At 47.4% G+C, this 27,855-nt stretch overlaps 1 protein-coding gene and 1 long non-coding RNA gene across 11 annotated transcripts in view; one reads left to right on the forward strand and one right to left on the reverse strand.

Moving 5' to 3' along the window:
- IL13RA2 (interleukin 13 receptor subunit alpha 2) overlaps positions 1-26,458 on the forward strand; it is a 30,498-nt gene extending 4,040 nt beyond the window's left edge. The window contains exons 2-12 of one of the 10 annotated variants that reach the window (XR_010365896.1): positions 4,251-4,368; positions 5,249-5,389; positions 9,198-9,349; positions 11,013-11,166; positions 11,620-11,740; positions 13,493-13,677; positions 15,290-15,447; positions 16,200-16,344; positions 16,986-17,088; positions 17,981-18,116; positions 25,169-26,458. Coding sequence is in view for 9 of the 10 variants with exons in the window: in XM_064426979.1 (XP_064283049.1) it covers positions 5,308-5,389; positions 9,198-9,349; positions 11,013-11,166; positions 11,620-11,740; positions 13,493-13,677; positions 15,290-15,447; positions 16,200-16,344; positions 16,986-17,088; positions 17,981-18,023 (1,143 nt within the window). In the remaining variant the exon portion in view is untranslated. Of the gene's footprint in view, positions 1-2,924; positions 3,549-3,577; positions 3,810-4,250; positions 4,369-5,248; positions 5,390-9,197; positions 9,350-11,012; positions 11,167-11,619; positions 11,741-13,492; positions 13,678-15,289; positions 15,448-16,199; positions 16,345-16,985; positions 17,089-17,980; positions 18,332-25,168 lie in introns of those variants that run through there. The other 9 variants (XM_064426980.1, XM_064426981.1, XM_064426985.1 and 6 more) reach the window with 9 other exon arrangements.
- Positions 21,240-27,842, reverse strand: LOC135304518 (uncharacterized). The gene is made up of 3 exons (XR_010365897.1): positions 26,507-27,842; positions 25,365-25,538; positions 21,240-25,273 (listed from the first exon to the last, which is right to left on the reverse strand). It is a non-coding gene; the product is annotated as an uncharacterized LOC135304518 (long non-coding RNA).
- Positions 27,843-27,855: the final 13 nt, after the last annotated feature.

A 27,855-nucleotide genomic window follows, 5' to 3' on the forward strand; every position in this document is an offset into this window, starting at 1 on the left:
AGATGCCATCTAAGCCAGGATAGGAGCCATCAGCAAAGAAATATGGAAAACTGAGGTCTCCACTCACCAGAAAAATAAATATTGACAGTGGACATTGCTAGAGAGTCTGGATTCCTTCCATCATTTCCTGAAATCCTCTAACAGCCATAAGTGTTTAATTTACGAATGTAAAGAAGGGATTTTTTCTTACAACACTCAGTCTGTCTCCAGCACCTCGTGCTCCTTTTCCTAGCCCTTGTCCTTGTGGTGACATCCCCTCTCCAGTGCAATCCATAACTCTGTGCTGGAGGCCACAGGTCTGCTTGGAATTACTGAGTCCTTCATCCTGGCACCTTGGAAAGAGCTTGTTTAATGCAAGTTCTGTAAAAGAGACTGATTTCCCTGAACCATGAGGCAGTTAAGAGGCTTTTATAAATCATCCATTTTCCATGCCCCTGGCAATTTCAAAACTATCCTTCTGGATCAAATGAAACATGCCATTTTATACCAAATGGTCTGTTCATAGCTCGAGCCTTTCTGTTTTTATTTTGGTGATTAGGAAGCTGCTTCTAAACATGGAGGTTGCAAAGTTGAGAGCTTTTATTTTGAGCTGTGGCATCCCAATATTTTAACCTAGGTTTACAATGGATTGCTTGACAGAACCAATTTAGCACAAATGGGACAAATATAGCAAATATATTTCAACCAGAAAGGATTTGGCCCATTTTTTATATTTAGCTGCATTAATGATCTTTGCCAACTGCTTTGCCATTTGCAATGAAGTATTTCAGCAATGATGCTGCTGTTCCTTTATTTCCTCAATCAGAAGCAGATTTTTACAGAAGGGCTTTTTAATTTCTTCATGCAGCTGCATATCTGTCATAGTCCAAGAACCTAGCTCAGGGGATTCTTGGCTCTTTGAAATCTCTTTTTCAGCCTGGTGGCACCTTTACAAGCTTGCATTCCCTCAGCTTTAGTGTTTTGATTACTCTTTCCCCCCAGGGCAGCTGTGGGGCTGGCCAGGCTCAGGGAGGAGGAGGAAGCTGAGGTGTTCCTGAGCACACAGTGACTCCAGGGTTCAGTCACCGAGCTGACAAATCCTAAAAACTCATTCATGAGCAAACCAAACGAGTCAGCTTCCAGATATTTGCAGCAGGGAAGGCAGACAATCAAAGGAGACACAGTCCCTGTGGCTCTGCTCGGTGCTGGGCTCAGGGGAGCTTTGCTGTGGCACCAGGGGCTTCCAGGAAAGGTGGCACAGGGGACACAGGCAGGGCTGAGCCCAGCCAGCAGTGATGGCACCAGGCTCAGCTCATTGCACAGAGCTTTGGCAGGGCTTGCTGGTGAGCCAGAGCTGCTCTGGTTTCATTTATGTCTTTTTCCATGATCTTGTCATCACCTTATGATGGATATTTTTTAATATTTTTTTGCAGCTTAATCCCATTTACACAACAGTTTAATAAGACGTAAATCCACTGCCTGTCCCTGCCCTGACCTCGGGGCCCTGAGGCTCTGGTACAGCACACACAGGGATTGTCCCTGCCTGTCCCACAGCTGGGACACTGCTCACAGCTTCAGTCAGTGAGGCTGGAGCCAGCCAAGCCCTGAGCACGTGGCCTGTGCAGAGCTGTGCCCTGGCACACTGGTGTCTCTCCCACCCATGGCAGTGCCTCCCCCAGCGCTGCTGGAATGGGCATGGATCCTCTCCAGTGAGCCTCAGCTGAGCCCTGCAGGAGCAGCCTGGCTGCAGCAGCTCTGCCAGGGCAGGAACAGAGCAGGAGGAGCAGTGCCAGCACAGTGGCACGAGGAGAGGAAGGGAAAAGCACCTGCAGTACACAAAGGGGTTATTTTGGGCAGGACATGGCCAGAGCAGCTGGACCAGCAGGTCCAGCACAGACCTGCACCCTCTGCTCCTTCCCAGGTGCTCCAGTGCTGCTGGATGGGTGATGGAGCTCTACTGTTGCAAATCCCAACTATTCATTTTTTCCAACCTAATCTTCTCAGGAATTGACCCAGTTCTAGCATTTGGGAACTGGCATTCACTCTACTGGCAAATGTTTCTTATTTGTTTCGAACAATGTGTCCAGTGTGACCTTTTCTTTTTAAAGAGCTTACACAACGGGAATACATGAATGCTAAATTCTAATCTTGCATAACTCTGAAAGCAGGGCCGTACATTTACCAGCAGTAAGGGACTTTTCCCCCCCATCCTTTGCAGGAAGTAAGAAGGAAAATCCAGCAGTGTGCAATTCCAGAGAGAGCACAACTCTCCCATAACCCCCTTACCCCCAAAATTCACATGGCTCTCAAGGTTGCAGTGTTAGCACTGCACATTTCTGCATGTCTGTGCACACCGAGAAATGGAGAGGACACCTGGCAGCTGGAAAGGGGCCTGATCCTGCCCTTGCTGGTCCAAAACATTCCCACTGACAACAGCTGGGAAGTGACAACACATCCATTCAGCCTCTCATCAAACAGTGATACCCCGAGTCCTGTACAGGTGCTGGGAGGACACTTTTCTTCCTAACAAGAAGCACTCCTTCAGTTCCTGTTGTCATTTCTCATGCTCTTTGTATGCCTGAGCTCTTTCCCAATATGCCTAAATCTGGCCCATGGGAAGAGTCAGCCTGAGCCACAGCCTTGTCAGGGCACGCACAGCACAGCTCTGCTCTTCCCAAAACATCCCATTGTCCCTCCTGGAGGGCACTCGCTGCAGTCACATTCCTGCAGCTCACAGGAGGCAGCAGGGCCGTGGCTGACTCATGTGTGACTGGCCATGACCTTGAATGATCCTTGGTAGGTCAGCAGGAACCACCAGACGCTTTTCCAGCAAGGTGTATTTGGTAATAGATTTCTCACCTGGAATAAACCAGGTGTGGTGGAAGCACCTGCTCCTTGCAGGTTCTCCAGGCTGGGGAGGGCTTGCAGGAGAGGAGGGGTGAAGGAAATGGAGGCAGGCAAGGCTCCACAAACTCGTGGCTGAATGCCTGGCTAGAGCAGAGGAGTGAGGAGAGGGATAATTCTCTGCATTTCCTGCAGAGCCCTGGGAGCCAGGAGAGGCTGGATTGGTTCCAGAGGCAGGGAGATTCTGGGAATGCTCTGTGGTGGGTCCCACTGGGGGTGGTCCTGGGGACCCCCTGGAGGAGCCACAGGGGTGCAGGCAGTGAGTGGGTCTGCAGTGAGCCAGGGGCTGTGGCTCCAGCTGCTGGGGACAGCTGTCTGTCACCAGCTCCAGCAGACAGCCTGCACTGATTCTGTCATTTGGTTTTCATCTTAATGAATCACTTCAATATTTCAAACATACCTTTGACCCACTTGAGCACGTAACAACAACAATTAGCACCAGAACCTCATAAAACCCAGCAATGTTCCCTCTGATCATTAGTAAAGCCTCTGACCGTGTGGCCAAAGCCACCACATTGCAATGCAACATCTGATCCCTGGGGAGCACAGAGAGGAGTCTTTAAAAACCACAGGATTTCTGTGAAATGCAAAGCTCTGAGCCATGAAACTGCCGAGGAGTCCCACACTCCAGAGATAGATGGGTTCCCACGCAGCTAGAGGTCAAGGTAAGAGCACTCTGACAATTTTAAACCTCCCCATGAAAGCATTTGTTTATTTTTACCTGCCTTCTGAAATCATATGAATATATTCAAATCACCTTACTGGAAAGGAAAAGAAGCTTTCTGTGCTAGCATGCACAGTCAGTCCTTGGATGCTGCTGCTCATCAGCTCTGAGCTAGAGCTGCTGCTTCTCCAGCTCTGCAAGGCAGCTCTCCTTTGCCTCTGCTCCCTTGGACCTTTCTGAAACACAGACGCCCTGCCTACAGGTTTGTACTGACACTGGTTTTATCCTGTGTTTGATTGGTTGAAGAAGTAATTCCTCTGATTTCTTCTGCCTACACGTTCTCGCTTCACAGTGAAACAGAAAAATTACTGCTATTGCTGTAATAATAATACTTATGTAATAACTATATTTATGTGATGGATTTATGTGATATAATAGTTACAATTATGTGATGGACTGGGGGGATTTGATATTAATTTAAATAGAAGATTTGCTGTTAAAATTGTTGTGTATTTTTAGTTGCTCCTATGTGCTGCCAGCTCAAATTTCTGGTTAATTTTAAACACGTACAGATACCCTGGCCAGCACAACCTGTCTCCTCCTCTGGCTCTCCTGAGCCACTTCGTCCAGTGATGGAGGGTTTGTGTTGGCTCCAGTCCTCAGATTTCTAAAGACCCCTCTGACCTGAAGTTCTGTTGTTCAGCAGAGCCCAAGTTTCCCATTGCTGCATGGTAGCTGTGGCTGCTGAGGAGGAAGCAGCTGTGCCAGAGTCTGACCTGCGATTTCACCTGCTTAAGCCAGGCTTGTGTAGGCAATATAAAGTGAGTTTGTTTTCTGAATATATCTCAGTGATAAATTGCATGCTCACACTGAGGCTGCCAATTTCTTACTCAAGTTGAGCTCAAGCAGTGGCCTCAAGGTTCCAGGAAGATTAATATCTATATCTAGACCTATTCATATACAAGATCTATATCTAATCTATATCTCTCTCTCATCCTTCATCTCTATCTAATTTATACCTAGACCTGTATCTATATGAAAAAAATTAAAACCCTGTCAGAATCCATGTGCTTTCTGGCATAGGGAAGCGTGCTGACCTGGGGTGTCTGTAGGCAGTAATTTCTACCCACCTTTAGCATGAAGGCTGAAGGAAAGAGCAGCCCCCTCCCTGCAAACTCTGCTCCTTTCCCTCTCAGTCCCCATCTTCCCTCCAGCAGACTTGCACATGTATAGAAATTTGTCCCCTTCAAATATTGCCATGACAACTAAGAATTCTCACAAACATTCCTACCATTCTTACCACATCCTGAAACAGCAAAGGCAAAAGGTGGGGATAGTTGCATAAGATGTGTCTAGATAAGACAAGGCTCAGGCATTCTGTTTTCATTTTTTTTTAATGAGTATCACTGGTCCAAGGCTCTTCCTGTGGCAGGGAGTTGAATCACTTTCCACAGAAGGCATGAGACAGAGGGCTGGTGATTGAAGTACTGACACACTTCTGGAGAGTGCACTTAGCTGGCCAGAAACTATTTCAAATGAAGCCACATTTGGCCATCACCAAAAGTTGCAAAGAGAAGTCCTCTGGGAAATAATTAATCAGCCTTGGTAAACAAGTAAAGCCACGCTCATTGTCAGTGCTGAGCCTGCAGAGGGAATACCAGGGTAATGCTGAAGCCTTCCCCCTCTGCTGTGTCTCCACAGCCCCTCAGAGCCCTGCTGCAGCACTGCTCTCCTGACCTGCCACTGGCAGCCTGGCCCTGATGGCTCCCTGGAGGCTTCCCCTGCTCGCCGTGGCTCTGCTGTGGGGCTGGGTGCTGGCCTCCTCCTCCTCCCCCAGCACAGGTAAAGCTCAGCATGCTCTCGTGTCATTGCTTGGTGCTCACTTGGGCCCTTTGGGGGGTTTGTTCTTCTTTTCTTCTCTCTGTGTGCATTGCTGTGTGAGTGCTGGTTCATAACCATGTAATCCATTGTAAATACGGTATGTGTTTGGTGGCTGTTTTCTGAGTGGATTTGAAAGAAGAAGAGGCTGCCTTTGGTGAACAGCAAGTGCAGTTGTTTGACAGAGAGTTATCAAATAGAAACGCTACTATAAATGCTCCTGAGCATGGTCCCAGACAGACAGACTGTGCTGGGTGTAAGAAACACAAGGCTTATTTGTACTTGGAGAGTAATGCTTCTGAGGGAATACTGCTCTGCAAGCTGTCATTCATGCAATGGCACTTCAAGCACCCTTTGCTTCCAGCCCTCGAGCAGCCCTTGCTGCACTGCACCTGCAGGCTCTCTTGGCATCTGGCATTTGCACCCAGAGAGATGCTGAGCAGGTCTGGCCCTCCCTGATGGAAGCAGTGCATGGTGCAGAGGTGAGAACATGCCCAGGAGGCCACTGAGAGACTGCCTGTCCTGCCAGCCAGCACGCACAGAAAGCTGCCACAACCCCCTGTTGGAATACATCAGGCAAGGCTCCATTTTCTTCATGTGGGAAAAGCCAAAATTTTGTTCACATAACTTATTTTATACAGTTTTCACAGACCTCATGCGCAGCATCTATTGGCTGGTAGTTTTCTTACTTCATTTTTTGGTCAGAAGGTGATTTGTGTGTATGTGCTAAGGTTCAGGGTGTTTACATTCTTCTTTTGTGGGTTCTCATGGAACAGATCTAATGTTTGTGCAGGTGTACTTATTTTTCACCCAAGCATAGGTTGTTATGTTAACAAACTTTTCATACCAAGATTGTTTTCACTTGGGAACTTGCAAAGTACAAACTGCTCTTAGAAGAACTGACAGGCCAGCTATGAATCCAGCAGAACAGGCTGGATTTTATGAGGCTTTTCTTTTATAGTTCTTTTATCTGTCTACAACACCCCCCCTGCTTCCACTCTGAGCAAAGCCTGCTGCCTTTGAAATGGGCTCCAGAAAACATGAGTGTCACCTCCACCTGTCTGAGCAGCACGGGGAAGGGCAGACATAGAGGGGGGACATTTGGGGGGACACCTGGCAGGCTGCTGGTTTTCCACTGGCAAAGTAGGTGGAAAATTGCAAACCCAACCTGCATCCCAGAGGGTGTGGTGTGGACAGAGGTGGTGAGGGGCAGCTGATGACAAGCAGGGGTTTGTCACCTGTGAAAAGCCCCCCCTGAGTTTCCCCTGATGCGGACACCCCTAAAAGGTTCTGTGCCAGGATTGAGAGGTGAACAGCACTTTTGGTTTTTTTTCTGTCATCATCAGGTTGTTGTTTATTTTTCTCTTATCAGCAGTTCAGCACACTGTCTAGACTCCAGACTTAGCACACAAAGAGAAAGGCTCCAAAAAAGTCACAAGACACACAGGTTCAAGGTCTTTTAAAACTATTTTGTCCAATTAACTCTTAGAACATATTTTATTTCTACCTTTCTACCAATAACTAATTATTTGTCTATTCACACAACATCTGCATTGTGGCTCTTTCTAACCAATCACCCTGTGCCCCCAGCACTGCAGAAAATGGAGCAGATGAAGAGCAAGAAGGAGATCAGACAATGCCCCAAATCCTCCATCTTGTCTCCTATCCACCTCCAAACTGAAACCCCAAAACTCTGAGTTTTTCACCCTGTGATAAACTGTGCCACTGTCTATTTCACACACTCGGAGATTCCAATCCATCCCAAAGTCTTGGCAGCTTTTTCCATGGAGGAAGGTTAAAAGCAGTGTTCTCCTGGGGGTCAGCACTTCTCAGGAGAGGCAGAGGAGCATTCCCTGTGCCCTGGGTTCCAACAGTCACCAGAGCAGTGATGCTGGTGGCAGCGTGCCCAGCCAGGAGGGTGGCAGTGAGGGCTGTGGCTGCCTCACAGCCAGCTCAGCATTACCTACTCACCACCACAGACATTCTCAGGGGGAGAAGCTGTTTGTTTGGTTTTTTCCAAGAAACATCCAGGAGCAGCTTTCCTTCCAGACTGCCTGGTGAAATAGAGCATTTCTAGTCCTGTGTTCTGTGTGAGTGATGGGGATGTGAGTGAGACTGCCAATGTATTATTGTGAAAATGAGAAACTGCAAGAGGCAGTGCTGACATTTAAAAAACAATGAAACTCCAGAATGCAAGCAACATCCCAAAGAGAAGCTTTTCTGTTCCCTCTGAAATCCAGTCAATTTTTTTTGCAAGAATTGCTGTTTACAATTACAATTGTTTTGAAAAAATACTTCTGTTTTGCTCAAGCTCAAGATATAAATAAATTTCAGAGCATTCTCCTATCCAGACAGAAATTCCAGTTCTGACCAATCTAATCCTCTCTTGACAGCCTATCATGACAAAGGCTAGCAGCTCTTTGCTTCCTTGTTTGCACTTCTGTGAGGCACAGCATTTATACACTCAGGAGGAGCCTCCCAAGCCCTTGGAACAGCATCATCCTAAATGCATTCCTACTTCACCATCTGATGTAGTAACAAATCTCCCATGGAACTTCACATACTGGGAAAAGTGGGATTTTCAAACTGCTGCCTGGATTGTGTTTTATTTGGGAAAATTCCTGTAGAAGAAACAAATCCTCCAGCAATGTACCCTGCAAACTTTCCAGGGAGCACATTGAAGCTGGATTTATGTCACCATCTTCCACTGAAAAATATCCTTATGGTCTGCTTTCACAATGGATTTATTAAAAGAATAAAAGAAAAAAATGGTGTAAATCCTGATGAAGACATGAAAAGGGTGTTAGAGAAGTCAGTGATCTGGAGGCCAGATTCAAAGGGAGAATGGTGGTAATTCTGGACTGGCTCTGCCAGGACATGGGCTCCAAATTCCTGTGAAATAAAGTGTATCATGCAATGAATATGTAAAAACCAAATGGATAATCTCACCTCTAGATAGTGGAGAAAAATTACCTTAGATGTTGACAAAAATTGGCTTTGTTTCAGCTAATAAAACTGAGCAGCCAAATGATTTTTGTCATGTGAATGACAACTCCATATAGAGCTGGACCTTCAGGACATGTCTGAGTATGGAATTCATCCATACTTCCTTATTTATTGACATATATCAGCACCTTGAAATACGTTTATAAAAGTCAGGTCAACTGTAAAGGCACATTTTTTTATAGGTGATAGATGTCCAAAATAAGAACTATTCCAATTCTCTGCTTTTTACCTTTTTTTTTCCCCTGTTTTTTTTCCTTCACAATAATCTTTAATACACTTCAAAGAAATATTTAAAGCAATATAGGTGATTTGTGTCTATTATGGCAAAGGAATATAAATCCCCCTGAGAGCATGCTTTGATCTGTGTTGTTGGATGTGCTGAACACAATGTTTGCAGAGATAAGTGTCCTGAAGGTTGGTAAATACCAGGGGTTGAAGGTAAGCAAATACAGGACATGAAAGATCATCCCAGTTCAGCAGTTTTGCTTAAAACATCTTGAAAAAGGGTGTGAAAAAGTGGGATTCTGTGTCCTTTTCAATGATCCTTGAGTGCTTTCTCAGCAAAAACTGTTTTTTGGGGGGTGGGCAGGGGCAGAGCTCGTGTGTGTTTGTTGGACAGCCAGGGCTGCAGCACTGCCCTCCACATCCAGCAGCTGCATTTCAACAATTCACAGCAAAGTGTCACACTGGCTGTTGCCTGACTGCCTTGGGTTTGTTTTCTCCACTTTCACTCTCTGTTTCACCCTCTGCTTTGTTTTTAATGCAGTTGCTCCCCCACGGGACCTTCGGATCACCGACCCCGGGCTCCTGGGCTCTCTGGATGTGGAGTGGAAGCCTCCGCCCCACGCCCAGACCTTGGAGGAGTGCACAGTAAAATACAAGTTTGAATATCGCAGCACTGGGGATAGAGACTGGAAGGTAAGGCACAGCAATAATCCTCCCAAACCAGGGCTGTTGTTCTGCCCTTACTTCCTGCACAGATTTATGTCTGCATTTCAAGCAGGAGTAGAACCAAAGCTGTTCCAGTTTTCCATGAGAAACCAGACTGTTTCAGTGGTTTGAATGGGAATGTGCTTTGAAATGTAACTGCAGCAGCAGCCAGGGAAGGGGTTCTTTCTGTCACAGGGCTGGGTGTTTGCTGATGCCCAGAATAATAACATTCCTCATTGTAAAAGGAAAAAATATTTACAATTTTCTAAAGCATCTTTATGGGGCTTGAACTGAAACAACAGATCCTTAGGGATGCAGAGCGGTGAACAAATAAAAGTTAAATTTCATTAATTATCCTAATGCTCTAAAATTCCCTGTAATTCCCACAACTGTGTTTCTCATTACCATTTGCTTTCTCTTTTAGATGTGGTTGACTCTAACTCAGCTCTTTGATAAAATTGTCAGTCATCTCTCATTGATGTGTAGCAGGGCAGGAGCAGGCACAGCACAGGAAGGGTTGTTGGAATATATTTTTTGAGTGCTTAGAAGATGAAAGCTGCTGAAGGGTTAGGAAGGTAAATGGAATGGGGAGAGGAGAAACCCAGCAGTGGGGGTCTTTGGTTGGCACAAGGTACTGAGGAACACATGAAAAATATGCTGAGGTTCTCCCCCAACAACCTAAAATACAGACTGAAATCCTGAAAGAAAAAGGGATTTTTTGCACAATCCTAAAGCAGGAGAGATAGAGGGCTTGGCCAGGAGAGAGAAGGAGCACTCAGTCAGGCTGGCAGTGCTGGAGCCCAGCTCCTTGCTGGAGCAGGTCACTGCTTCACCTGCCTGGGGCAGCAAAGCCAAGGCTGCCAGGCTGTGCTCAGCCCCCACAGAAATGGGGTTAGGCCCAGCCACCCCACAGGAGCCTGCAGAGGGGAAAATCCTGTTCCAGCTATGGGTTGCAATTGCAAGGGCATGGAAGGGGCTCCTGGACCTGATGCTGGTCATGATGCACCCCATGCTCCCAGCTGTGCAGCAGTGTGCATCTGTGCAGAGCCCTCCAGGATGATTTTAACTGCAATTTACAAGAAAACCATATGCAGTTTCAAAAAAAAAAAAAAAAAAACAAAAACCCAAAAAACAAACCAAAAAAGAAATCTTCAAAGGGGGTGCTCAAAAAGTCCCACAAAGGCCAAGCCAGCTGGTACACAGTGGTGGTTGAGGCTGGGCTGCACTGCCTGGCTGCTGGTTCACCCTTTGAGGGGCTGCTTGTTCTTCCCACAGGAATCAGCCTTACAATACTCATTGTTCTTTCTGTTTCTGATTATTTCATACCATAAAAAAATGCCTTTGATGTGGATTTGTGGTGGTATCCTCCTCTGCAGTGCTCCTTGCTGCTGGGGGTCCCATTAATCAGCCTGCTCTGCCCTGTCCTGGCTGGGTCCTGTGGGATGAAGGGACTCACAGCCAGCAAGGCTGGGCACAGCAGGAATGGATTAATGCTGGAGGAGCACTGGGCAAGTGAGGCAGGACAGAAATATACAGAGACAGTAAAGCACACAAATGAGACTATTTGCAGCTGGAGGAAGAACAAGGGTACCTAATTCTGCAGCCCACTTAGTGACAGAAGAGGTGCTTAAAAAGTCTGTCTTTCAACCAGGTTATTTTTACTAGGAAGCTAAAACTCAGAGTTGGATTTGACCTGAGCAGGACTGCTGAAGTGAGGCTGCAGACACTGCTCAGAGGACAGTGTACAGATGATGTGGAGGTGCAGAGTGACTGGATTTATGCAACATTTCAGCTCCCACCACAAGGTTAGGACCAGCTTGTGGTACCTGCTGCAGTTGGGTGCTTTGCTTGAGCCTGTTGCATGAACCTGGATGGATAAATTATTGCAGGGCTTGCTGCTGTTTAAGACACTAGAGTAGCTCTGCTGCCAAAGGCTGTGGTTGTGGTTACTGGATACCTGGGGCTTCTTTCCCTCTGCCCATGCCCAAACTCTGCTCAGCTGCCCTGCAAGAGCTCCACTGCTGAATGAAAAGGTCATTTAAGCATCTTTCTACTCTAAGGTGGACTGGCTTTTATGAGAAACAAAGCACTTGGCAGAAAAACTAATAATTCTGACTGGCTGACTTTTTTCCTTTCTTTTCTTTCCATTTTTTATCTTTCAACTGCAGCACACAGTTGTTCAAAGGCATAAAACTGTGGTTTTGCTGCATCTGACTGATACAGTGCTAAACAGTGGTTATTTCCTTCTCATTTGACAGGAAAACTTGAATCAGAGGTCCAGAATTTCAACTGCATCTATCATGACTGGGAATACCTGAAGTGCACCTGGCAGCCAGGTCTCCTCACACCCCGTGGTGTACATTATGGGCTATATTATTGGTATGTAACAGCAAAACAGGAAAACATCCAGACAGCAATCAAGTGAACCACTCAGAGTACAAAAATGCCACAGTAAATATGCTTTTACAGCTGGCAGTGCTATTGCCCAGTTCACCCAGAATGAGCCAAAATAATGTCCTAAGCAATACACAGCTTCTGGCAAGAAAACACCAAATCCTTTCTTACTTTCTTGAAATCAGGCCCATGCTGATCTTTGCCAGGAAATATCTTCTCACTTCCTCCTTTCCTTTTATTTATCCCTAGGAGGTGTTTTCTGCGTGTTGTCCACCATAAAGACTTGTGTTTTCACTTTGCTAAACACACCTGGATAGCTCTGGCTGCACATTTCCCATGATCACAGTGCATATATCTCAATTGGACAGGATTTAGCACAAGGCTACCAAGCTCAGTGAACCCTAGACACAGAGTGGAGCTTCTCAGCAACTTAGAGTTTTAGTGTTCAAATATATTTTCATAGCCTCAGCACATCCCATACAAGCAAACATGCTGCCACAAGGTAATAATAATAATAATACATAACTCTCAGCTGTTTCTTTTAAACTGGTGCCTAAATTCTGTTCTGCAGGAAAACCAGCTAGAATTAGTGGTTTGGGACAAAAAAAAATTACTGTGTTTGTGCTTCAGCTCCTATGATATTACGGAAAGGATGACTTAGGCTGGGTTTTGTGCCACTGGGCTATGTGGAGAAAAGCATTTTAAAGAGATTCCATGTAGTTCTTGGAAATAGTCTTCAAAGGAGAAGCACCAATTCAAAACCATTTTGCTAACTGCAAAGATCTGCTTAAAGGAAACCATGGAAATGCATGATTCATGCCTAAAAGGAAAACAAACACTAAAAAACCCAACCTTGATTCAATTGCCTTCAATAAAACCAGGCATTTGGATCTGGGTCCCATTTTATCACAAGATTGGGTGGACACCATGGCATCCTTTGATCCCTGTGAGCAAATTTTTATAGTACTAGAACATGAAGTTTTTCCCCCAAACATAATGAGCTGTGCAAGGAAACTTTCATTAGGTCTGGAGTACAGGGGCCAAATTCAGCCCTGTCATGAGGGCATAAAACAGCAGGAATCTTAAAAGGCAATATGAGACACCAGTCAGTATTTCCAGGATGCAGCCAGCAGCTCAGCTTTGGGGAGTGGCCCCCAAAGGCAGAAGGGACAGGGTTGTGGCTGCACATTAAATAACAAACAGCAAACCCCTTCCTAGCAAACCCTGAGTTTCCATGTGCCCAGGGAGAGCCATGGGAACCACCTGCTGTAAGCCACAGCAGCTCAGCAGCACTCATGACGTTCATGGCACACATCTCCTGCCTAAAACCACTTCATTTTGGTTGGGAGAGGACTTTTCTGCAACTCCAGAGTCTGTGGATGATGATGCAGGAAGGGCCCTAGAGGAGCAGGACTGTCTCTATGAATAGAGGCCAGATCCTTCCCCAGCTCCAGTAACACAGTGGCACCCGTGGTGCTCCAGGAATGGGCTTGGGGAGAGCCTGGCATAGCCTAAAAACTGACCTGAAAAGCTGTCTCTGCATGTTGATTTGGGTTTTTTCTCTTCTCCCCACTTTTGCCATAGCAGGAGTCCAGGTGACTGACCCACAGCACTGTGCTTTGGACAAAGGCTGGGATATGAGCAGCACTTGAAATTTAGGTCCAATCTTAAAAAAAAACATCCTACTAAGCAGTAATTTGCTTTGGTTCTTTTTTCTGTTTCCCTGCCCGCTGCCAGGTACGAGGGGCTGGAGCAGGCTCTGCAGTGTGATCACTACATCCAGGAGCACGGCGTGAACCTCGGCTGCGTGCTGCACAACCTCAGCCAGGCAGAGTACAGGGATCTCAACATTTGTGTCAATGGCTCAGCAGCAGCCACTCTGCTGAGGCCACTCTACACCACCCTGCGCCTCCACAACCTCGGTAAGGATGGCAGGGAAGCCTCTGGGGACCCTCATGCCACCACACACCCCAGGCCCGCTTCCTGCCTTAGGGGACTCCATTCAATGTGTGCTTTTGTAGCTGGGTGCTTGGGACGTGTGCCTTTCCCCCAGGGAAGGGGCTGTGCCATGTGCCAAGCAGGACTTCAGTTTCCAGGAGTGTTTGGAGGCAAGCAACACCACCCAGCACAACCCTGGAGGTCGGTGGGTGCCTCCAAGTGCTGCATTTGGCAGCTGGACAACTCAGGACATAAATGCCTGCTGGGCATGTGGCAGAGCAGCTATGGGGTTTTTGGCTGCAGCAGCATGGTCACAGAGATATTTTCATTTACTCCTGCTGGAATTTAAACCACTGCTGCACTCCTTGCAAGCACAGGAGAGATCTTTGGGCTTTGCTGTTCAAATCAAGCTAAGGTGTGGGGTGAGCTGAGTGCAAGGTGTCATGGGGTCTGCCAGAGATGGATTTCAAACCCATGGGAGACAGGAGAGAAAGGGAGCAGAGCACGGCATGATGTGCAAACATTACATGTACTTGGTGTTTATTATGGTGTATATTAATTAAATGCACTCACTGTGCTGGAGCATTTGCCTACATGCCAGAAGGACAAATAGCCAATCGTCCAGCTGAGCCGCTGGGCTAACGAGCAGCATTTCTGAATTCAATTAGTGCTGCCACGTGCCTCGCGTGTGGCTCGGGGTATGGAACACGAACCAGAGCGTTTCCTGGATGCAGAGTGTGCAGGGTGGGTATGGGACATGAACCAGAGCCTTTTCTGGATGCAGAGTGTGCAGGGTGGGTATGGGACATGAACCAGAGCGTTTCCTGGATGCAGAGTGTGCAGGGTGGGTATGGGACATGAACCAGAGCGTTTCCTGGATGCAGAGTGTGCAGGGTGGGTATGGGACATGAACCAGAGCCTTTTGTGGATGCAGAGTGTGCAGAGTGGGTATGGGACATGAGCCAGAGCCTTTCCTGTATGCAGAGTGTGCAGGGTGGGTATGGGACATGAACCAGAGCGTTTCCTGGATGCAGAGTGTGCAGGGTGGGTATGGGACATGAACCAGAGCCTTTTCTGGATGCAGAGTGTGCAGGGTGGGTATGGGACACGAACCAGAGCGTTTCCTGTATGCAGAGTGTGCAGGGTGGGTATGGGACACGATCCAGAGCCTTTTCTGGATGCAGAGTGTCCAGGGTGGGTATGGGACATGAACCAGAGCCTTTTCTGGATGCAGAGTGTGCAGGGTGGGTATGGGACATGAACCAGAGCCTTTTCTGGATGCAGAGCATTGTCCCTGCAGGGCCAGGCTGCCCCGGCAGCGCGGGGAACGGCCGCGCTCACACCCCGCGCTTCCAAACCCCTGCACCCAGCCCAGAACAAGGACCCCGGCCAGCCTGTGTGTCAAGTTAAAATAAACAACACACCCTCCACTCTCGGTGACATCCTGCTCCTGCAGCATGGTGGCCGAGAGCCAGGAGCGCTCACAAATCCCGTCGGCGGGGACAGGCGCAGCGGCTGGCGGGGATGAACCGCAGCCTTTCCGCCAGGAGCTGTCCGAGCGCGCTGCTGACCTTGTCCCTGTCTCTCTTCCCCCAGCGCAGCCCTCGGCCCCGGAGCAGCTGGTGCTTTCCGTGTCGGCAGCGCAGGAGCTGCTGGCCGCCTGGAGCCCCCCGGGCGGGCGGGTGCCGCCGCACTGCCTGGAGTACGAGGTGCAGGTGGCGGAAGATGCGGGACAAGCCGCGGCTGCCTGGGCGGTAGGGACAGCACCCGCGGTGTCCGGGGACGGGGAGGGGTCGGGGAGCCTGGCCGAGCCGGCGGTGGGGCACGGGCTGCGGCAGGGTGGGGGTTACCCCGCGGGATCGCGAGCGCTGCTGCACCGCACACGCTCCTCCTTAACCCTGACCTGCAGCTGCAGCTCTGCTGGAGCAGCGACAGAGCCCAGCAGGAGGCTCCAAGAGAGCGTTTCCTCCTGCCTGCTATCTCAGAAAACTGCCATCGAGGAAATTTAAAGGTCGCCGCGGTTTGCTCCACTGAATGAGGTGGCATAAGTTGGACCAATGAAACTATAATGCTAATCTCTCAAAAGGAGTGGCCTGGGACAGAACATGTCTTTTATGCACGGTGCTTTTTCCTTGTATGTAATCCAGGTGCAGTTTGGAGGCAAAATCGAAAAGGGATAATTAATCATCGGGGACATCTCTTTTTTAATTGCCATATTCCACTCCTGAGTCTACTTGGGTAATTAAAAGAAAGATTCCATAAATTAACAGACATAAATGGCAATATACATGATGACACCTCCAGAAAGTATTTTCAGTAGATTTGTCTTCATAGTCATGTTATTTGCATTAGCTTGTACAAACTATTGTGAAATCATTTAAAACTGCCAAAAGATAATTCAAAGGTTCACAGAGCCTGGATAACGTGCAGGAACATCACGCCACACCAGACAGATCCAGGTGGTGACACATTGTTCCTTGATATTTCTTTCTGTTTTGTTTCTCAGTCTGTTTCGACCCAAATGGAAACTGCTGTAACAATTTCCAGAGCAAATCAAAGCCACGTTTCATGTGTTCGTGTCAGGGGGAGAACAAACATTTTTTGTGCTGACCAGGGCTTTTGGAGTGAATGGACGCAGGATTGTTTCTCTGGTATGGAACTCAAAATAAATGGTGTTTCTTTTATATGATTTATAAAACCTGTTTGGGTGCAAGTGCTGATGGCTGCCCAGGGGATCTGCTGGTGTCCAGCACTGGAGGTGGGCTGCTGGCTTAGTTCCGCCTTCAACCTGCTCCAGCACAGCCATTCCTGCAGCTTTTCATCTCCAGTGCACTTAGCAGGCGAGCCCAAAATATTAATGCTTCTGCAGCAGCACCTTTCCCTGCTGCAGGGGGACAGCTGGGGTGGAGGAGTGGCTGCTGAGCAGGAGAGGGCACGGGGTACTTACAGTCTCTGCACAGGGCATCCTCCAGGCCATCCTGCACCACAGATCAGCTCCTCTGAACCCTGTGAGCTCTCTTGGGCTGTCCTCATGTGCACTGGCTCTGCTGCAAGGTGCAGAAGGCAGGGGAGAGGCACCTAGCACTGACTGCATCAATGTGCCAGAGATATAATACCCCGAAGGAGGATGTGACCCCACCCAGTAACACGTACCTGTAACAAACAAACAAACAAACAAATAAATAAACCATGTAGGGTAACATGGGCAAAGTGAGTTTGTGTCTGAGTCCAAGCTTTGTAGGAGGTAATTTATCCATTCTAACATCTTATTTCCTGCCATTTATCTTTGCAGTGCCCAGAAAAGAGGACAAGCAGCTATTTATTCTCATTCCAGTCATCCTGAGTTTGTCAATTAGCCTCATAATATTTATGTTGATTGGCCAGTGCAAGAAAAGGTATGTACCAAGGATGCCTGTCCAAGCAATGTGCTTCTTTTGTTGGTGTCTGTAACTAGTTATAAGTACAGTTGAAACTGAAACATCACATTAAATATCTAAGGGCCAAACCTTAATAGATGATCTAAGATTGGACACCAAACAAGAGTTCATTTTCAGTAAACAACCTTCCTGAGTGTGTCTGTTTCTGATATGAAATGCCCCTATAGCAACCCATAAACTCACTGCAGAGACTCAAATACTGCTCATAAGAGCTCAGACTGCTTCTGTTAAATGCAGCAGTTACTTCCATGCACAGCAGCATAAATAAAGCTATTATCATGCCCCAAACCACTCAAGAGCAGAGATTTGTCCTAGCTGTGTTATAGCAGAGCCATTTTAATGGGCTAAATCCTCATTCTTTTGGCACTCACATCCCAGCTGTTTACATTCATGTCAGTGATGGCACAAGGGGAAAGCAGATGAGTGGATGAATTTGTCTGGTTTTACTGATGATAATTTCTTCAGGTCAGAGAGAACTGATGCCCCAGTACTAACTATTTTCTTTTCCTGATGGCTATGTAGCATAAGCAAGCAGGAAGCTTTTCCAATAAGCCTTTTAAGGCATCACTCACAAGAGAGAACTGGCTCTAGAAATACCCTTCTGTGGTCCCCAGAGATGAACTGACACCTGTTTGCAGTGCCAAACTCACACTCCTTCATCTTTGCTGTGCATCTGCCTTCCAAATGTTTTGGTTTGTGAAATTCAAACAAATTGTAGATGCTAGTGAGAAATCTGGGGAAAGCAAATGCTTCCTGTATTGCCACTGGGATGGGGCAATGCCTGACAGGGATGCTGGAGCATGGCCTCAGCTCTCTCAGTGTTGGGAATAACAGCCTGTGTCCCTTTCAGATCCCCAGCAGGAAAGCCATTGCACACACCTGTGGGATTCTAACTGCCTGTGCCTGCTGTACTGCTCCTGTTTGGTGGGCTGCTCGTGGAACCACCCCAAGGACAGCCCAGGAGCCCTGAGCTTCCTGCAGTCCAGGTGGGTCTTCCCTGCCTGCTGCCACTTGTGAAGGCAGCTGTTGCAATTCCAGTCCTTAACAGGCCCAGGAAAACTGGAGGGGCTTAAAGTAACTGCAGGAAAACTGGAAGAGATCTAACCTGACTCTGAAGCAAGGTGTTTCTGAGAATAGGACAAGGGAGAAAAAGAGGCAGTGGAAACTGCCATAAATAAAGACAACAGGTTGTTCTGTGGGCTTGTTTGGGTTTTTTCTTTTGTGAGGACTCCAGAAATCTGTCAGCAGGACACACACACTGAAGGGCAGCAGCTCACACACAGTGCTACACGTGTGCACACACCTGCATCCAGCCCCTGTGCCCACCTTGCTCTCACCAGGTCTTCCCTGTTCCCACACACTCAGCCTGCTGACAGCATCTGAATGCTGAGCAGGAGATATCTGAGATATTCATTTCATCAACTGATATGCCTCATCTGTTGAAAAGCTGCGGTGCAGAGGCCTTGAGATAAACTTTTATTCTAAAAAGGCATGACCACAGCTACTGCGAGGGACAGATGATTCAGAGAAGAAGTGAGGGTCACTCCAGCAAATATGACATTGGAATTTCTCTAGGAATTGGACATTGACATCAGAATTCAATGAAGCACACCTGATGTTTCTCAACACCATATAGTCAGGTGATGAAATTGCTGACTGATTTTTTAGGAATCATTCCCTATGATGATGATAGAAAAAAAAAAAAAGATTTAAAAAGCATCACTGGACGAGATACCCTTTTCCAAGCCCATTCTGGGTTTCTTTTGCTTGAAGAACTAACCAAGACAAACACTGGGGTTTAGTGTGGTTGCATTTCATCAGAACAACCCTGAAAATGTATTTTCTTGAAGGAGCATTTATTCAAACTGGGGATTTCTAATGAGCAGTGGAAGCTCAGACAGAAAATCAAGTTGGTGTCTATCAGCTATGTAAAGTGCCATACTAATCCAATCAGAAACAAAACAACACAGCGAGTGCTGTCTTACACATCCAACTGCAAAATTATTCATTCACTATCAGCTGCTTCCACTGCTAAATGGGCAACAGCCCAGTGTAATTTGGGGAGCAACCTAAGGAGGAAAGAAGCAGGGAAAAAAAAAAAAAGGTCAATGCAGAGACTGAAGCAGAAATGAAGTTTCATGGTTGCTGTAATTCTGCTGAGACACAACCTGGGTCTCTACTGTCTCCTCGGCAGCCACCACAGGATGGCTTTACTTTCAAAAATACCTGTGAGCATGCACTGGGTGTGGATTTTCAGAACTGCCATCAGGCCTCTGATGTTCTGCCAGACTCTTAAACAGTTAAAATGTCTACTAAAAACAAGCGAGTGCATTGTGAATGTCCCCAAGGGAAAAAGTAGGGCAGGCAGCCAAGCCCAGCCTGCTGTCCTGGGTACATCTGGTGCAATCTCACCTACTTTACCAGGTGGGAATGCTGGGCAAGGCATTTGGATTGGGGCAAATACTGCAGCAGCCCCAACCTGGATGGGTTTAAACTGGGCTAAAGCCTCTAGTCTAATTTTACCCCAAAAAAAAAGGTAAGAAGAGAAGAATTGAAGTGCATGGGTGCAAGTAAGAGAGAGCAAATGAAAGGCTGTTGTACCTCCACAGCTAGAACTCACCCCAAAAAAGATCAGAGCTATTTCAGTAACCACAAAATATAAAAGTTAGGCTGAAGCCTGCCTAGAAACCTGCCTAGTAACAGAGTGATAAATTAAGTACATCTACTTATGGTATCTGTATGCTGCAGATTCACAGGAGCATTTAGGTGAGGAAGGCTGGGTTTGGCCCCAGTGCAGGGCTCCCTGCTCCCCAAACTCATCCCTGCAGAGGGTCCTCACTGCAGCAGCAGCAGCAAAACACCTCCCTCCTGCTTTCTCACAATGTCACGTCTGCAGCATTTGCAAAATCCAGCCCTAATAGATGGCACTTGCCTTCCTAACATCCTGAACCTCGCTGGAATTTCAGCAGTGGTTTTTTATTCTGTGTTTATGGAATTACACCAAAGTATTTCTTTCACACAGTTGTCTCATGAGAGTGTTTTAATTCATTTGCTGTAGTTCATAATTAGTATTTTTAGTAAAGCACTTTTAAAATCCCTTCTTTAGCATGCTCTGCTCTTATTGTTCCCAGCTCATGTCTGGGTTCCACGTATTTTTACCAACTAAGCTCCACATGTTTGGTGAGACATGTCTTTGTCTTTGCATACCCATGAGTTTAGAGTCTTCTTTCTGTCTTTGACTGATAAAGTCTGAGAGCCATTTGTTGAAGAATAAACCCAACTTTTCCTACACAAGCTTTTTTCTCCCTAGAGAATGTCAATACTTGTCACACATACAAAAGTACAATCCTTTGCATGCTGCAGGGAAATGCAAAATCCTTTCAGTCTGTCATATTCAGCTGCTTTTGGGAAGTAGCAAAACAGGAAAGAGGAACACCAAGGTCTTTGAATTCAAAACTCACCATTCTTCTCTCACTGAGGTATATTTTCAAGCTGCCAGCAAGAGAATAATTTGAAAATGAGCTTACATTCCATTTCCTCATATCCATCCTCATATTTTAAAATTTTTCTGAGTGGCCTCTCAGTACAAGTGTTTCAACCACTGTAACTTGACACAAAGCAAGGCTGAAAAGGAACACAGGAATTTCCACCTGAACATGAGGAGGAACTTTTTTACTGCAAGGGAGACAGAGCACTGGAACAGGCTGTCCAGAGAGGTTGTGGTCTCCTCTGGAGATATTCAAAAGCTGTCTGGACACCATCCTGACCAAAGAGCACCTGGGGAACCTGCTTGAGAGGGGTTTGAACAAGATGAGCTCCAGTGTTCCCTCCCAGACTTGCCCATTCTGTGATCTCTCAGGAACTCTTCACTCCTCCTGCACTCGAGGAAATGAAAAGCTGGGTGTTGTATCTCACCTGCTGAGGCATCTCTGCCGAAATTTTCCATCTTGTACAGGTGCTAGAAATCCCATGGCCACTGGGTGTCAGCATCTGTGCTTGGATGCAGAGGACATGGAAAGCAGGTGCAGCATCGTGCCGCCAGAATTTGGTACTTAGTGCATGAAAATGAAACAGAAGGGATAATGTCCCTGTCACCATAAGGAAGAGGAGTCTTGTTCTTTCTGTCCTGCGAAGCAGAGATGTGTCACAGGTTTGCTCCATCATTCATCTCTGGTGTGACCGAGGGGTAACCTCACCTTGTGTCTCGTGCCCACAGCCCAGTGCTGCTCCTCTGACCAGATCTGGGTCCCCCATGGCATGTGCCAGCCAAAACCAGCCCCTGCCACTGCCCTCCCCCATGCTCGTGCCACTGAGCACCCACTGGAAGGTCCCATCAGCCCAAACTGGTCTGACCATGCCCTGCTGTGTGTCCCTGCCTTTCTGGCAGCAGCTCCTGCACCCCTGAGCCCCCATGGATCTCAGCAGCCACCCTTTAGCCACTGCAGGCATCTTGGAAGGACAACACAGCCCTTCTGGCTGCAGCTTCTCCATGTCAAGGCTTTGGGACTGCAGCAGCTAATGATTTAATCTGAAATTTAAAGAGCTTCACAGGCCATGGCAGGTTTGCAGCTCACTGCCTTGTGTGGCATTTGTACATTTGAGAGCATTGTCAACCTCTTTATTTCTATGTAGAAGCTAAATTTTCTCAGGAGGGTCTCTGGTTTTCACAGCTTCAAGGCAAGCAAATACAGCTGATGCATGTGCTTGACAGAACAATTTGAGGCAACATATTGTGGCTGAGCTGTCTGAACAGCTGAAATGGCTCTGCAAACTGTCTGTGTCAAGATACCCTTCCCAGAGCACAGAGAGATAAAACAACCAGCTGAAAAATGACACACCACAAGGCTTAGCCCCAAATTGAGGATTCATGTCCCTGCCATCCTGGGCTGCTTGCCTCCTGTGTGGATCTGCATCCAGACACAACACGGGACTGCTACAGCCAGGAAATAAAATGCCACTTCAGCAAGTCTCACACCATCAGACAAATTACCAAAATAAATAAATAAATAAATAAATAAATAAATAAATAAATAAATAAATAAACGTGGCTTTGATATTTCCTTTCTTGATGGGTCTGCCCAGGAAACAATCTCAGTGTTTAAGTGGGTCTCAGCCCAGGGAGGGCTGAGTGTGGGTGCTTGCTTAGGCTGGGAGGATGGGAGGATGGATGAGCACGGTGGCAGGGCTGCTGTGGTCCCCAGTGATGCATGCACTTCTCTGGGACATCAAGGACAGCCTGCACAGCACCTCTGACTTCTCTGAGATGCCAAATCAGGTCGCACTGCCTTGCCTTTGATGGAAGGTGTGAAAGGTTCCTGCAGCTGCAGTGAGGAGCTTTGAGCCGTGGCCATCAGCGATCATCCACAAAGGATGGGTTTTGTTTCCTTGCCTGGGAAGCTGTGAATGGAGGTGACAAAGGCATGTCACACCTTTGGAGTGCTTGGAGGTCCCACCTCACCAAAGCACCAGCGACTCCCGGGAGTTATTTTCATTTGAGAAGAAAAAAAAGTACTTAATATTAGAAGTGTCTTTGCAAGTCACAGAACACCTTCCTTTAATGTTATCTAGATATCATTGTGATTTAAAAACAAACAAAGAGTGGCAGAACACTCTTCACTGGAATTCATGCAGTGATGGAGAAAGCATGCATAGCAAGCAGACATGCAGAGCCTGACCTTCCTAGGGGTTAGAGCCTCTCTCCAAGGCTGCTCTTGGCCGTGTCACTCACCCCAAGCACCCTCCCTGCATGGCCATGGCACACAGGTGACAGCAAGCAGATGCCTGTGTTAAACCACGCAGAGCAACAGATATCCTGCAGGAGACACAAACTGCAGCAGCACACACAGGTGTGAAGCTGCTCTAAACATTAACAAATGCAACCAGGCAGTGGTCTAACATGCAGGCGAGTGTAACGTGACACGGTTACAGAAAATTTACACAGGAGAAGGAAATAGAGACAGCAGACACAGGATCCCATCCTGTCTCTAGGTACCCAAACATCCTTTGTACCCCCACAGGGTCTGACTGCAGAGCCAGGGCTGCCCAGGGAGCCTGGGAGAGTCATGGTGCCACCAAGAGTTCCCCACCTGATGCATGAAGCCCAGAAGAGAATAGTCCTTGCCTTTTATCTGATGATGTTCCAGCTCTTACCTGTTGAAATGGAAATATGTCCCAACCTTTGGGACTCTCAAATTGATCTTGGCTGGTAGCTGCCCAGAACTTTATGCCTGTGATGCCAATTTGTTTAGAAACACTCACGCTGAGAAAACAATAACCTTGTTGCCTGCCAGGTTCAGCAAAGTTCACTTTTAACAACACAGAGCTTAAAAGGCCAACAGCACAATTTACTTCACTGAAGAAAAACCATGGAGTTCCTGGCTACAGCAACAAGGAAAAGTGTTTTTTAAAAGCCAGGCAGTGCAGGCACAAAGCAGGCTCAGCCCTGAAAGTTTCTCGGCAGTGTTTGCTGAACCACACCGGCTGACGGCAGCCCAAAAGGACATTACCTCAATGTTGTTGCTCTCCTGAGCAGACTCCAGTACCACCGAATGTCCATGGAAATGCTGTTGTATAAAACAAAACACACTTCTGTGACTGCATGCAGCCAGGTTGGGCTAGCCAAACTGGTTGATTCTGGATGCTTCTGAGAATGCAAGTAAAATATTGCTTCATAGAACTTGGGGCTGGCCCAGGGCTGGGAACATTCAGCCTTTGCCATGCCTTGACTTCATGCTGTCCTGCGTGTGGGAGTTGCACCGATTTGGCATGGCCTCTCCTGCCTTCCTCCAAAATTGTAGCATTTTTCATAGCTTTGCTAGGACTTGGAAGGACCATGGCCCAAAAATAGTGTTCTCTCTTTGGGATGTTTGTTCCTCCCACACGTTGGGAGGTGTCTCTGGGGCGGTGCTGCTGTGCAGATGGCTGGCTTGGTGCCCGAGCTCTGCCAAACCAGAGCATGAGGACAAATGGGGTGACCTGGGCCCTCCTGCTGTGCCTGTGGGATAAATCCAAGAGCTGAGCCCTCAATAAGCATTTCAGTTCCTGTTACTGCCGCCTCACCAGGAAATGCAGTCCCAGGCTGGAATAGCCCACTTATTGGAAGCCTGCTTCTAATTCCTACTTTATTCCCACCCTTTCTGTATATCAATGCCTTCCTCTAGCCTAAGTAGCTCCTCTCTCTCCTTAGTCAGAACAAGCACTCCCTGATATCCTGATGGAGAGCTTTTTCCACCCATCTTCGGCTGCTAGGAGGAAAAAGCCAAGGTTTCTGCTGTTTTCTCATAAGAGGCCCTGCCTGGCCTTGTGTCCCCACACCGTGCCTACCACCAGGGCTGCGGCTCAGGCCCAGCACACAGCCCCTACTAATCTCCAAACAAACATGACAACTGCCTACAGACCAACAGGAAATCACAGTCATTTACCCTCAAGGGGTAAAGTCCTGCTGCATAGTCAGAACTTGTCCCTGCACTTCCTAAAGGCCAGCATGGGACGGCCTGGGGCAGGATCTGGGCAGCTTTGTCCTCAGAACACCTGGAGAAGGGACAAGAGAGAGCAAATGCTCACTTGAGGGTTGTCTCACCTGTGCTCCAGCCTTGTGGTTGTGATGCCTCAGGTTTTAGCTTTTATATTTTTCAGATTCTGTGCTGCTTTAGTGTGTCAGTCTAGGCTTCATATTAGGGGATGGTGAGCTCTCTGCACAGGATAGGGAGACAAAACAATTCCTTCTCTAGCTGGGGACCAAGGACAAATGATCCAAATCCCAGGCCCAAGAGCATAAACAACGTGGAATGAAGAGAGAAAGACAAGAAGGATGGGAATTCATGGCCTAAAGTTGTAATTGGACAATTAACTCCAATTTGCAAATGGAGCAGAACTGATCAAAGTGAGAGACCCTGTGTCCAGTCAGGGATTTTGTGACCATTTTGGCTCATCTTGGGTGTAGCCCTGGTTGGGCTCTTGTGCTGCCCCAGGTACATCCATTGAGGCCTTTTAATAAATACCTACTTTATTCTTTAACTCCATCTAGCCTCTGTTCTAGGTCAGCCTTCACAAGGCATCAGCTGTGCTGCAAAAGGAAAAGGTGGAGAGCACTTAGCTGAGGGGGCCAGACCTTGCCATGGCTTCACAGGTGAGTCACTGTGACCTGTGGAGATATTGAGGGACATGAACCACTGGTGCCTGCAGGACAGGAACCCCCAACACCCCTGAGATCTCTGCTGGGAAATTGCTCTTACCTGTTGCTTTGGGCAGGGTCATGATGTTTGGGAAGGCTCCAGAGGAGAGGCACTGAAATCCTCCTCCCCAAATGTCACAGAAGAGCTGTTCTAGCTGTCAGTCAGGGAAAAGGACCCTGATTAAAATCTTCAGAGCCTTTGATGAGCATCCATCACTGACTTCCACCTGTCCTTCTGCAGGAGGAGACACCAACATCAGCAGCACACACAGATGTAAAGCTGCTCTAAATTTTAACAAATAAAACCAGGCAGTGGTCTTACAGGCACTAGTTTTCAGATATTTTTTTGTGTATCCGCAATTTAAATCACTCAAAATGCCACAATTAGATCCTATTAAAAATATACACTGGATAATTTGGATGTATTTTAATTAAACATTAATTTATCCAATTTATACAATTCAAGCACAGGAAAATTCAGAACAGTAGATTTAACATGCCCCTGTGTGGTGCTGCGTGATTCATTTTTCAAGTCGCCTAAGTGTTGGTACCAACTAGAGCCACAAAGCAGCTACCATTGTACCAGGAAACTGCTGGGGAAATTGCATTTATCTGCTAGGAGATCTTTGGTTTTTGGGGAAGCAGAACATAAGACAACATTAATGAGATGTAATACAGAAGAAGGATTGCTCCAGAGTCTCAGTGTTCCACAATAATTTGTCACCCATTGCCTGCTGTGAGCAATCTGTATAATTCTCTTGTCACCACCCCAGAGCCACGTTATTTGGCCTTTGTCACCAGCAGACACTTACCCACTTACCAGGAGCCTGCACAGACCCTGGGAGCTGTGGCCCAGGAGGATGGGCTCGTGTAACCTTTTGTGTGGTTGGGAAGGGTGGAGTGAATCCCGGGGGACAGCGTGCTGGGACACGCCGTGCTGGTCCTGAGACAAGAATCCTCCTGGAGGGACCATGTGGGAGATCTGCCCGGAGCAGAAACCCTGCTGCTGCCACACTCCCTCCACATGTACCCACACACCCTCCTGCTGTCAGCAAAACTTGGCATTTAGGACAGTCTTAAGCAAATTTTTTTAGTGTGTAGCTCATGTACTTGACTTCATTAAAGACATTCTGGTGTGTTTTTTTTAATCAGCAAGTGTGCCTCGTTGCCTCGTCTGTGGTGTATAGATCTAAAATCCCTCACCTGAAGCCTCTCCATCTCCATGTTGTTGTGGGGTTGCAGCATCCCTGCACAGCTGAGAGGGAATGGCACATCCCATGGATGTTTTCTGACAGCTTCAGAGCACAGGTTTCAGTGTGTGTGAAAGCAAACAAGCAAAAGACCTGAGACTTCCAGAAAAACGGGGGAGAGACAAAACAGATAATAACAACTTCATAGTTAAAAATGAAAAAAAAAAAGGCATTTTTTTGGATACATGGACCCCCACAAACTACATTATCACTGGAACAGCCCCTACCTGACAATCACACCAGCAGGTATATTTGATCTCCCCATTACAGGTTTCCTCCCCAGCTTTTCAGATACTCCCATTTTTTTTCTGAGGGAAGAATAAAGTGTGATGACATCTGTGGCTCTCTGGGATGTGTGCACACATCTGTCTAGCTCTGTCCTTCTGCTTCACCTGCACAAAGCTTGGTGCTCTTTTGTGTGTCTTTTCCTAGGAAAAAGCCTCTGATGCCTTTTCCGCCCCTGAAATGGAGACAAAGCCAAGTGCAGTTGCTGGCACATAGCTATCCTAATGATACTGTGACACAGGGAGGAAAGCCATCCAAGAGACATCTGCTCCTTTGTCACATGACGGGCTCTGCTTTTGGAATACACAATTTGTCTGCCACAGCATCACACACCCTTCAGTAGCTCAAAGGGAAATGGTGTTTCTGAAGGGCTGATTGTGGTTTGCTTTTCTTCCTCAAAAAACATGTTTCTTCTTTGGAATTTGCGTCTCTCCAGGGCCCTCGTGGCTCCAACATCTTGGATGGCGACTGGGAAGAGCACCAGGCACCCTCCACTGATGAAACTCTTCACAGGGCTGTCCAGAAGAAAGGCTCTAAGGATTGACATGAGTGTTTCTGCAGAGAAAACAGCAAGAACAACACTGTTCACAGTGCTTACTCACACATTGCCTCACATTTACATCTGTAAATTATCACTCAGATGAAAACTATTGAAGACTCACAGCTCTTCAGACAATAAAGAGCTGTGCTGAGGTGGGATGCCTTAGGACTCCTCAGCATTGGCTCTGAACCTTGTCACCTCCCAAATGCCACAGCCTTTGGGTAGTTGCTCTTATCTTCCTCAAGCACAGGACAGGAGGAGCTCACCTTCTCCTCAAAGCACACTCTGTGAGGCACACACGGGTCCCCAAACCCACCACAGCTGATCCCATGGATCCCCCCAGACCTGGCTGTGTGGGGCAGCATGTTACAGATGCAGATGAGCGGCTCAGATCTAGAAACAAGGCTGCTCAGTCACAGGGATTTGTGCCTGAGCACCATGGCCAGCCTTGCTTCTGACCCTGGGCAGGGAAGACT

The sequence above is a fragment of the Passer domesticus genome, chromosome 7 (genome assembly GCF_036417665.1).
Source record: "Passer domesticus isolate bPasDom1 chromosome 7, bPasDom1.hap1, whole genome shotgun sequence".
In the NCBI taxonomy this organism is placed as follows: domain Eukaryota; kingdom Metazoa; phylum Chordata; class Aves; order Passeriformes; family Passeridae; genus Passer; species Passer domesticus.